General features: G+C 37.6%; 1 protein-coding gene across 1 annotated transcript in view; it reads left to right on the forward strand.

Annotated features, from left to right (window-relative positions):
* The window catches only part of LOC138017808 (uncharacterized), a 35,633-nt gene that overhangs the window by 4,126 nt on the left and 19,007 nt on the right, over nt 1-12,500 (forward strand). Inside the window, exons 3-11 of the mRNA XM_068864778.1 lie at nt 1,476-1,526; nt 3,125-3,171; nt 4,488-4,560; nt 5,186-5,267; nt 5,869-6,072; nt 7,898-8,062; nt 10,704-10,768; nt 11,104-11,187; nt 12,251-12,279. Of these exons, the coding sequence (XP_068720879.1) occupies nt 1,476-1,526; nt 3,125-3,171; nt 4,488-4,560; nt 5,186-5,267; nt 5,869-6,072; nt 7,898-8,062; nt 10,704-10,768; nt 11,104-11,187; nt 12,251-12,279 (800 nt within the window). The remainder of the gene's footprint in view (nt 1-1,475; nt 1,527-3,124; nt 3,172-4,487; nt 4,561-5,185; nt 5,268-5,868; nt 6,073-7,897; nt 8,063-10,703; nt 10,769-11,103; nt 11,188-12,250; nt 12,280-12,500) is intronic.

The raw sequence follows: 12,500 nt of genomic DNA on the forward strand, positions 1-12,500 counted from the left end.
ACCCGAGTGGGGATGTAAATCACAAATTAAATTTTTGGTCTCGTATACACACTGTAGGGTTCCCAAGAGAAGAGGAGAACTGTCAGGGTATATTTTGGGGGTTGAGTAAAATGTGTCTGCAGGTGTTTAAAAAAAAAAAGAAACTGACTGTCGATGACACCTTTATCATCAGTGCAGTTCTCACTTACTGCACCTGCTACACAAAAAAATAATGGAACTGTTTTGGAAACAAGGATTGCTTTGCCCTTATCAAGATCATTTTAAAGTAGGAAATACATGTAAGATGACATTTTTGTGTCATGAAGGCTTTTTGTTAAATATTTTAAAAACCATTGTAGAAACTCAATGCTGTTAAGTGAACAACTTTTCCACAATTGCATTTAACCCTTTGTTTGGGAATGTGGACTTTAACTTTAGAATTGAACTGGATATTTAGCAAGATACCGTAAAAGTCCATGTATAAGCCGCACCCCGAATTTAGAAGTGCAGATTTTGGAAAAAAATGTAATACAATAAAGTTTGAAGTTCCAGTAATGTTCTATTGCTATAAACCAACAAGGACAAACAATCAAGGTTTCACCATAAAGTTGAAATTCCTTCGATATTGAAACAAAACGAACGAGTGCTTAGTAGCCAAGCTTTAAGTGTGGGGAGGAGTCTGGGCCAGGGCCTACGTTGCATGAATTTTTTGAACATGGATGTGATGCCTGGGTATCATGACCACGTCTATAAAGATGTACCCGCAATAGGCGAAAAATTCATGCAGAACAGGAGCTTGATAATGCAGTCGACAAATTTGCCGAGAAGGTGGTCAAGGACAACGATACAGTCGGCCATTTACCTTGCGAGTACTCGCGCATTTTGTGGTATTTTATCGCACGTTGCGGAAAGATATGCGTGGAAGTGACTGGCCAAAGACGTCACTGCAAACAGCTGTGCGGAGGAATGGAGATTCCTTGTAGGTTGGTGTTTACTTGTTCGAGTAAAGCGAAAATTAATCGCTTGAAAGAACTCTTGGAGAGCAAGATTCGCCGATAAACACTGGAAGACACAAACGGCTCCTTTAGGAGCCACCACTCCTTAAAAAGTCAATGAACAACAGCAACATGCTCTCAGTTTCTTTTATGTTTCTTTACTGAGATCTTAAGAAGTTGTATGAATATTAATAAGGCTTTTTAAAACTCCAAAAACCGATGTATCCATGGATAAGCCGCACCTTTGATTTGTGGCTTCAATTTTGTGAAAAAATGTGCGGCTTATACATGGACGTTTATGGTACTTGTATTGTAACATTAAAAAACTGAAATATTGTGAACTTTAAAGGAAATCAGTTAAAAATCTTTCGAACAATGTAGGCTACTCCTAGCGTCTTGTTGCTTTTGCTTTTTGGTAAAGGGGTGTGACGGGGAAAGGTAAACAGCCATTTTTTGGGTGGTCAAGGGGTCAATAAATCTTGTTTTGTTAATTTTTGATAGTTTTTGGAAGGGCCATTTGATCATCACTTGTTCCGACTTCAAAATCCAAAGGTAAGAAAAAGCACTGGCATTTTTACGGTTTCTTTTGAAATACCTGAAAATTGGTTCCGGAGAAAACTTCATGTGCATGTTAATTATGATGCCTAGGCATGACTGGTGATTCTTCAACCCCGCACAAGTCCTCATTCACCGTCACCCAGGTGTCCATTCTTCTGTGTCAGCACAAAAAGAGGAAAAAGGGTGAAGGGAACATAACCCAAGCAAACTCTTCAGAAATCGACCCTTCTCCGAAATGGTGTCCCAAAATTCAAATAAGTTAAAATTAAAAAATGATACCCGAAAAAGAAAGAGCACCTTTACTTATTAGTAAGTAACCCTGCGCAGTTTCCGTATCAGGTGTAATATCAGCTGAGAAAATGTAAGTTGACAAATGAAAAATTTACAGTTCTTTGTAGTGTATGTTTGGGGCTATGGCATATACTCCCAGTCATATAAAAACGTCTGTAAATTTGTCAAATTTCAACTTGCATTTCCTCAACTGATATAACAACTAATACGCTGAAACTTTGCAAGGGTACTAAAGTAAAGGTGCTATTTCTATTTCTGTTATCAGTTTTTCATTCAGTTCAATTTTAACTCATTCAAATCCATTACCACCATGTGGGAGAAGGGTCTGTTGTTACACATACATGCTGCCTCACTCCAACACTACAATGAGATACTCCTTGTACATGTATGTGCTAAGACACAAAAACCACTTGCAGCCCTGTTACATTCCCACTTTTCTTTGATGGCACATTGGACAGTTGATTTTAATGAACCTTTTTCTAATGTTGTCTGTATATTAATGAAATTTGTGTCTTCAGTTACTCTTTTAAAAGTGTGGACAAGAACCTCGCCATAAGTTGCAAATACCTGAAATAACAAACTAAATTTCCTATTATGAATAAAGGGGTTTAGTTTCTAATTAAAAGAAACTGTGATGCTGCGTTGGTGAAGGAGTGAAACACGGAAGTGGGTTTATCAATTCAGTTGATATGGTACATGTAAAATTTAAAAGCTGGCATTTCAAGTGTTTGCCCTATTCACTCTCACAAAGGGCTAATGCTCAAAATGTCATCTTTCATATTCTTTATGGTGGTCATTTTACAATGGAATTGCCTAGAAAAGATAATTCTCTCCATCTGATTGGCTACCGAGACAAGGTATTCAGTGTGGAATTGCATCTTGACAGTGAGGCAGACTGATATTGCACCTTTTCAACTTAAATTCAACTTAAATTCAACTTAAATTGAATTACTGACCTAGCAATGCATCGCAGGCAAAATGCAGACCCCAATTCCATTTTCGAGTTACAGCCACAATCCCGTTGAAAAGAAACATAGAATGTCTAACAAAATGGCCAGTTTTACACCAAATACTACTACAACTGCAAACAACGTGGGCGCCATACGCAACACTTCACCTCTTCTTTTGCCAGACGTTGTTGTTAACAGCTCAGCCTCTGCATTACCACCAGGTGTGCAGAACAGAGTTCACCATGGAGAAAGTTATCTTCAACTTAAATTGAATTACTGTGTTCATTATGGTCAACTGGTAATCAATTAAATTTGAACTCTGTAGTTATGTCCACTTTCTTCTTAATGCAGGAATGGGCAGGCCAGGTGGAAATTAGTGCTTTATCGCTGATGTACAAGTAAGTTAAATACAATAATTATTATTGTTCACAGCTTCACTGCTACGTGTACATGTACATGTATATGCTTGTACTACAGCGACTGCTATTTATAATTTTGTATGGTTTTACTTATTTTTATTCCAACTACAGTATTTCGAATATCTGCATACTGTTGAGTCACTTAAGTAAAACTGCAAATTTCTGGTAAACTATTATCAGTTATTAAACCAATTTGAACTGGTTATTTGTCATACTGTATATATAAATAATTATAATTGAAAAGAAATGATGCCAAATAAGAGTTTTGTTCAAATGTAACAAGTAAACACTCTCTTTAGAGAAAAGTGAAATTTTAATGATAACCTTGTTGACAGCATTAATTTTCATGTACATGTAGAGCTCTCAGTGTGAACAATATTTTGACACCACTTAGTTACCAGAGAATGTTGACACTATTAGCCTCAAGAGAGTTAAAGAATCATGCATGTAACTATTCAACATCTAAGTTTCCTTTTCAATGACGTTGAAATCATTGCAACATCCAGTCTAAGTTGTCATCCAAATTCTAAACAATGGTACATGTAGTTTTGTTTGATGACCTTTTCTGTTACATTTTAGCATACATGTAAAATGATTGGGCCAAAATTGTATTAAAATAGTATTTGCAAACACATTTATTTTTTAACAGTGAAAACAGTTTGCATTACAGTACCCCTGTAAGTGTAAGACTTGGTATTGTCAGGAAAAAAGATAAAAATAACGATATTCTTGTTTAAGACATTATTTTTCACTTTTGCCAGCTGGTCTCCTTTGATAGCAATGTTAGTCTTTTCTATTGGTGCTTTTGACTTACCATATTTACTCGAACAAACACTGCCCTTGAATAACCACCACACTGGTACAAAAAAAAAGCAAATAAGCGCTGTGGCCCCACCATAATGCGGAGCTTATTTGAGGAATTTCATCAAATTAAACAAACACTAAAAAGTAAGTCTGACACAGCGTTGGGACTTTATTTGTATCAAAACCAATGTTCTTCAGTTCAAAGTGATTGTATTTCACTGCTCGCCCATTAAATAAAACGTTGTAAGAGTCAAAATGGTGACAACCAAAAGATGTAAACTTTCTGTAAATCTCCATCAGGAGCTCATGTAAAGGAGCTTCTATGTCCATTAATTCCTTGAGGCAACTCTATCCTAAGTAAATTTATTTTAGGAGCAGGTTTTCCCGCAGGGAACAACAGAATCACATGCTGCAGATAGTGCTACAGCAAGTTGCTTAGAAGACATTCTGGTTTCAAAAATGACATTGATTGTTTTACTTTATTCCTTAAGGAAAGACTTTATTGTGTACCAGGAGATCAATGCTGACCCAACGAAAGTGACAGACAATAGCTTCAAAGACAAGGTACTGTACACTGTAGAATGTACATCTAGCGGTACCATGATAAATTATTAAAATTATTGGCCCTTCTCCCAAAGCATGTCAGTAGATATCTTATTAGAACTACATAGACATTGTTCTACTTCCTCCATTCTGTGTAATGTACATTGTAACAAAGACATCTTACCAACCAAATTCGAGAGCCATACTTTAGGTTATAGTCTGTTTTTTTTTTTTTCAGGTCGATTTGTTAATACTGAGCAGGAGAGTTTAAACTGTTAAAAATTAATGTGCAAGAAACTAAATACTGTTGGTTACACCATTAATTTTTGCACAGTATGCATGAACTTTGAAGCCTCTCTCCTTGATTCGTTTGCTTCACCTTGCTTCACTTTACATGTATTTACAAACAAATCATGATTATACAAATGCACAAACAAGACCATGGTAGCCTGCAGTTAGCATAATATGTATTCTAAGCTGGCCATTTACACTACAGTGTATGACAATATTACTACAGTACCTCTCACAACAAAGCAAACAAAAAGACACTTACATATTGAAATTGACAAGAGTTACACAAACTAATGCCTTGTACTGTACATAAGGGAGAAAAATGTTTTAAAAGTGATTTACTTTAAATTATTAGATTTTGCTGTGCTATTCCAATGGGAACCATTATGATGCTGTGTACAACCTTCAGTTCCAGAAAGACGCTGCTCTTTGTCAGTGTAAGTAACAAATGTTATTGAAACCTGAAGAAATCCTTTTATCATTGGTGACTCAGGCTTAAGTCTCCTATAACTTACAGTGCAGCAGTAGAGCATCTCTGAACTAGTAATTGGAAGGTCTTAGGTTTGACTTCTGAAGGAATGCTCAAATTTTTTCTGAGGCTGCCAGAGTCACCATAATAATTTGATAAAATGATACATAAGCATTGATCTTCATTGTAAACTTCGCTATACATGTGTAATATGCATGTGCATGTAACGTAACTGTTTAGTTTTGTGTTCAATTGTCCTCTGGACCCCTTCTTGAAAAATTTGGGGGCCCATTGCAAAATTTTGGGGGGTCCAGCCACAAATGTAATTAATATTCAAGAATATTTAAAGTGCTACTGTGACCAAAAAAATCAATTTTTATTTTTATCATGGACTTCCTGCTCTTTCATGAATTCAGGGTGTTATTAGGTTTCAGGGTTTGGAGAATTATGTGACTCCTACACAAAATAGTGTTCTCATAGTATCCTTGCAGATGGTCATAATACTGTGTCATTCTAACATTCAGTTTATTATGAACTTTCATGTTGGCTTTGCATGATTATTGTTTCAGCATTGGTCTATGAGATTCTTTACCAAAAGGTGTTTTCTGAGCTGGACAGGAAAGATAATTTGGCCAGGAGTCCTAGGGGAAACCCACCACCTGATTTGAATAACATGTCATATTATCAGAACGGTTTGATGGAAGATGAGTCTCTCAAAGATGACACTGAAGACAACTCTGGTTGGACTGAAGTTAGAAGTCGATCTAGTAAAGGTGATAATTTGTACCTTAATAGCAATTAGCAAGAAGTCGATGGGTAGAGGAAAATATACAATGTACAAGAGTTGCTTGAATATTGTCAACTTCCAAACAGGAACAAATTATTAATTAAAGAGGCCTTTGAACAGATGGTTTTTCGTTTTCTAGTGTAAACTGTTAACCCATCTTTACTCAGATATATGATCCTTACTTAAAGCATTCTTTAGATTTAATTACATGCAAAGGAGTGTGAGTATCAAAGGATTTGAGAAATTAAGGCTGCTATCTGTTTCCATGTTTGTCTAAAACAAAAAAGGAAGGCATGATGCAGTACTGTTTGTAGTTTAAGCAACATACACCATAGTCTTAAAGAAAGAAGGTTTGTTGCTTTTTTTTTTCATGAGAAGTCATTTGATGGAGCCTCATACAGTTTTGATCTGGAAAATGGCATATTTTGCAGTGAATTTGATGATCAAAATTAATGGTTATTAGCAAGAGGGACCTCTTCCTTGGGTGAAAATTGACTAAACATGTTGGGTGTTTGCCATAGTAATTTTAGACACAACCTTCACAAGATCCTTTTAGCACATGTCATGGCAAGCAAGTTAATTAATGTAATATGAAGCAGGCCTGCATTTTAATTGGCACTGGCCAGATCATTGACGGCGGTTAGATCCAAGCAAGTTTCGACCAGTGGGTGAGGTCTCTTTTACTACTGCATGTTGGTGAAATTAAATGTAAACCTTTCAATAATGGTTGATGGAGGTTAAGGTCACTTATTTCTTTATAGCACAGCTCCGGCAGCCCGAAGGGCCGCCAAGCAGAGCAACATAGGCATGCTGTACATGTGAGAAATGGTAGAAACCCATAAATTGCTTCTCTCATGGTAACCATGCATGGCTAGTGGTATTGCTTGTGGGCACATACACACGAAGTTGCCCTATAATTTAAAAATAATTTAATTTAAACCCATCTATATTTATAAACTCATCTATTTAACCCATTGACGTCCAAACCGGCCTAAACCAGGGGAGCCCCTGGGAGTCAATGGGTTAAGAAAGCTTTTGACATTTGATTTTATTTTAACACTGGTTCCACTTTTTAATTATTATTATTAATTTTCAATTTTCTTTTTACTATTGTATTTAGTGCCTTTGGGCTAAAGGGAAAAGGTGCTTTATAAATCTTATTTATTATAATAATAATAATAATAATAATAATATTATTATTATTATTATTATTATTAATTTAATAATATCCAGATAATAATATTATTATTATTAATAATGATAATAATTAACAATTAGACCTGTGGCCCTTGAGGCCGAAGGGTCTAATTGCTTTATCATCACCCAACTAGTCGGACAGAAAAGGCAGTAATAAAGTTGGCAAATGCAAGTTGAAGAAATATTTATATGGGAATAAAACGAAAGAAAGCATCACAGTTTTCGCTACTCGAGGACTATTACTAATAGTCCCCTAGTAGCATAGCCAATCAAATTGCAGGATTTGCATTAGTCCACTAGTTGGGTGATACTAATAATCAATATGCACAACATGGCGGCCATTTACAGCATACACCTTTGATATTGGACATCCACGTTATGGTCAATTAACACCTGCCAAAACAAGGTATATGTATCTGCTGACCAGTATCACATGACCACATTGTAGGCTCAAGTTTAGAGCATTGAGGTCATCTTTTTTTTAAGTCGACCACTGACCAGGTACTGGGTTTCAATAGTCTCAAGTCATGTTAACTTATTTGAAAAATAAATAACCCAGGAGCTCTGCTTTTAGGCTTGGCTAAATCTATATGTTATTCCTAAATGTTTTTCAGCAAAATCGGCACGGCAGCACAGAGGACATGAGCAAGAGGACTTGAAGGATGAAGCCTCCTTCAAACCCAGTTTGGATCAGAAGCATGGATGGCAAGCCAAGAGATCGCTCGACGGTGAATTGTACCGCAACATTGAATTAGAAGTTTGGGAAGAGTCTAAGAATGGTTAGTTAATTAACTCTTTCATGGCTGTACTGACATCCATTGACAAGTAAAGTCATGTGATGTAAGACATACAATACACTGTATTTTTTCGGTTAAACGGCGCAGCATTTTTTTCTCAAAGAAATTGCTTGTTGGCCCCAAGTGTGATCCAAACTCAAGGTGCGTCTTATAGCTGAGTATCTTCATGCAGCAAAACTCGCGCAGGGATGGTTTTTCAATCCTTTGCTGCCACTCGTCCCAGTCCTCCCCTTAGTGCAATTCCAGATTGGTGGCCTCACACCACCGTTTGTCATGATGGCTTTTGATTCTTAGCATTGTACAACAAAGGCACCTGCAGGAAAGTACTAAGAACAGCAGGATTTAAAGGTTTTTCTTGAAATTCTAGTTGATTTTCCTTCTGCCATTGTTCTTGACTTACGCTACAATCTTCAGTTGGGACAACATAACTACGACAAGTTGCAAAATTAGTGGAGACACTACACCTTCTTGGAGCATTATTAACAGGGTTCGTGCAACTCCTTTAAGTCCTTGAAAAGCCCTGGAATTTAATTTTGGACTTCAAGGGTGCTTGAAAAGCCCTTTAAAAAAAAATAATGATTTTGTGGAAAACTGCTTGAAAACTCCTTGATTTTGCTTGGGTGAAAATTGTTGAGATTGCATCATGCTACGTTAAAAGAGACATTTCAAAAATCTGAGCCCAAAATTGACTATTAGGGAAACATTAAAACCTAAAATTAAAATGACCATGGGTGCACTTAACTTTCTACCCTGGGTGCCAGAGACTTTTCTAGCGCGGTTTCCGGTTTTCAGTCAAGTCTTTATAGTGACCCGCGCGAAAAGCCTCTGGACCAGAGCGCTATTCCTTTGATAGCGTCGAACCAATCGTTAGCTCAGTTAGATCAGTTGGTCCAGATTTTGGACAGGACGGCTGATTGGCTCCGAACGACCACCTGAGGGACAGACGCTACAATTGGTCGACAAGAATAGACCAGCACGTGAAAGAATATTGTTGACATCACGTAAGCGTACTGCCAGAAGTGTTGTGATGGCGGTTTGTGAAAGTTTGGGGAAGGCACTGAAGGAAAGTATAAGCAATGTACTAGAAAGTTTTGACGGTGTAGAGAAGTTAAGTGATGTGCAAACAAGTGGGGTATTTAATTTTATTCAACGCAAGGACGTTCTTGCTGTCTTGCCAACCGGTTCCGGTAAATCGTTGTTGTTTCAAAAATTTGGTTTATCAACGGAGTTGATAATGTAAATTGACCACCGTACAGAGATTCTAAAAGCTGACGTTTCGAGCGTTAGCCCTTCGTCAGAGCGAATCCATTCGCTCTGACGAAGGGCTAACGCTCGAAACGTCAGCTTTTAGAATCTCTGTACGGTGGTCAATTTACATTATCAACTCCGTTGATAAACCAAATTTTTGTATACTACTTCCCCACCGACGCAGCACCACAGTTTCTTTAGAAACTACCCCTTCATTCGTTGTTGTTTCAGCTTATTCCGGGTCTTTGTTTACGTCTTAACCAAATGGGATACTGCGACTATCCGAAAAGTGCAATTGTGATTGTTGTTTGCCCGTTGAATGCCCTAATCGAATTTCTGACATTTCTTCACGTGCCGGTCCACGTGAGACGTCCATGTGATTGGCATAAATGTAATCCGATAAAAAAGCTCAAAGGTCAACGGGGACGGTAAAAAGCACCGCTCCGTGCCAGAGGTTTTTCTCGCGGCTTCGGCCTACGGCCGAAGCTGTGTCGGCCTTTGGCCGACACCGAAAATTCCCGACGCACGCGAGAAAAACCTCTGGTGCCCAGGGTATTAACTTTCAGGATGTGGTAAGGAATATCAAGGTAGGTGTTTTCAGCAAAGAAAACACTGAAACACTATGTACATGTATGGCATAGAAATCTTCTTATAAAGACTCCTTGAAAACTCAGTTTTTGGCTCTTGAAAACTCCTTGTATACTCCTGGAATTTTAGAGAAAAAATCCAGCGCGAACACTGTATTAATTTACCTATTATCTCCAACACTGCAGCCTACCTCGGCCCCTTACAGAATGTACATGTACGCGTACATTGTATCAATGTTGCTAGATATACGAAAAATTGCTGAAAACTTAAACAGTCAACATTGAGAGGGGGACAGGGAGGGGGGGAGTGGGAAAGGTTGAAATTGTAGATACGGCGGGTATTGGAAGCTAGAAAAGCTGTTTTTTAACGGGAGTGTGTCACTAATTTTGCAAACTGCTGTAGCAATGAGGTGAACCAAATTCCTCTGTTTGAGATCCCTCTTATAACTGAGTATTTTCAATTGATGAGATTTTCAGTTTGTGACATAAATCCCATCAAGTTTGAAAGTTAATCGTGCGTCATATAATTGAGTGCGCCTTGTATCCAATAAAACTACAATACATTTGTACTTTTCGTACATTTTGTACTTTTGCCTGTACTTTTTTGCTCACTAGTTATTCCAGTCAGCCAGTGACGTTCTCTTTCTTGTGCAGTATTTTCATGTAATTAGCTATTTAGTACTTGTTGTAAAGATTTGTGACGTGGCAAATCTGTCGTATTTCTCTGGAAGTGTTTTTTTGATGATGCACAGTCACTCTACAGAGTTTTTAATTTGTATGTACTGTAGGTCAAGAACAGCAAGATTGGAATTACGCAGCCAGCATTCAGTACCAACCTGGGGACAAGTGCTTTGTAAGTGTAGTGAAAGAAATACAGTATATCATGGTACTAGCCAGAGTGATTTACCTGCAGTATGAAAACTGTGTCTATTACATTGTATTTCTGCATTTGGGTGTGTACTTGAAATTAATGCTTCAAATATTTAAATGTACATGTACATAATTTTGATTGGTTGGCAGACGTCAACCAACAGTTTGTAATTTGATCTGTAAAGGATTTGTTCATATCATACATTGCAAGGTTATACAATGTACATTGTAACAACACAGTATGATCTTAAAGCTGGCTTGATACACCGGTACTGTTGGAATCGCGCAAAAAAGTAAATTCAATTTTTTCTTTTATAGGCTTTCATTGGGCATCCAGATGGTGGAGATAAAGTTTATGAGGCCATTGTTGTTTATCTTCTTCCTGTCCAAGGAAAGATTGAAGTAAGAACATTACGATAGGGCGGTCATCATAATAATAATATAATTTAACTCTACCAACTTGATAAAGTCTCTGTTATGAGCCTAGAAAGGCCCATCAGGCCGGCGCTTGTCTCTAGTTTCCGTAGCATGAAGCGACTAGGAGTATTTCTACTCCCCCCTGGATGGGATGCTAGTCCATCGCAGGGTTACCCCCCAGCATTTTCACTGGTACTTATTTATACACCTGGGTGGAGAGAGGCACTGTGAGAGTAAAGTGTCTTGCCCAAGAACACAACACAATGTCCCCAGCCAAGATCCAAACCCAGACCACCCAATCCGGAGTCGAGTACTCTAACCATGAGGCCACCGCGCCTCCCACCAACTTGATACAATCGCCAAAATACACTTTACAGATCAAAATACTGAACTACAATGATTCACGCTTACGTAGTGAAGTGTTACTTAAATTTGAAGGCTACAGTCGATGTATAGATAACCCGGCGTTTTATTTCTGTACTCGTTGCCAACAGGTAATGTCATCGGCAACAGTCAAACTGCAAAGCAAGTAAAAGATTTGTGTTTTAAATATGAAATTACACTTTAAAGACTGAAATATTCGCAGCGAAATTCTACTTACAATTCTGTTGGGCAATCCATACTTCATAACACGGCTCTTTACATTGTCGGTGTGTCGATCGGTTGATTGCATGCAAGGCGAATATTTAAATACGTTACGTTTTTTTATATAAATAGACTAATTCGTCGCCAGGTCCTTTGCGACTTCATTTTGGTGCCCAAACGGAAGTTCTACTGTACTAGCGCAAATCATACAATGTAACACTTAGCTAATGTCATTATGTATTTTTTAAGTTTAGTTCGTTGTGGTACAGTATGTTGTTCAGGGGTCTGTATTGATAGTTTAACAATTCAGACTTAATTGCATGGTTTAGAATACATAGGAAGAAAGACACCTTGCTCCCCTTCAGATTTCTGTGTGCAATAAATTATTGTGGTTACCAAGGGTTTTCCTTTTTGAGAGAAGTAGTACATTCATTGCCTATCATAATCTTTTTTCTTTCACCAGGTGAGGATTCCAGGGCTTTCAAACAAGAGGTACATGTATGAATTTAGGGTTATCTGTAACATCAGTGAAATATTTTCACCTCTAAATCCTGCATGACATTTCAGTAGCATCATTCATTTAAGTCCTGTGACAATATATCTCTTATGCCATTTATAGAGCAAGCTAGCGTGGTTATTTTGTACAGATACATGTATATGATTGGCTTATTTGGGGATTCTCCTAGACAGCAGACACCAGAACTTTCTATTGT

The sequence above is a fragment of the Montipora capricornis genome, chromosome 9 (genome assembly GCF_036669925.1).
Source record: "Montipora capricornis isolate CH-2021 chromosome 9, ASM3666992v2, whole genome shotgun sequence".
Taxonomy (NCBI): Eukaryota; Metazoa; Cnidaria; class Anthozoa; order Scleractinia; family Acroporidae; genus Montipora; species Montipora capricornis.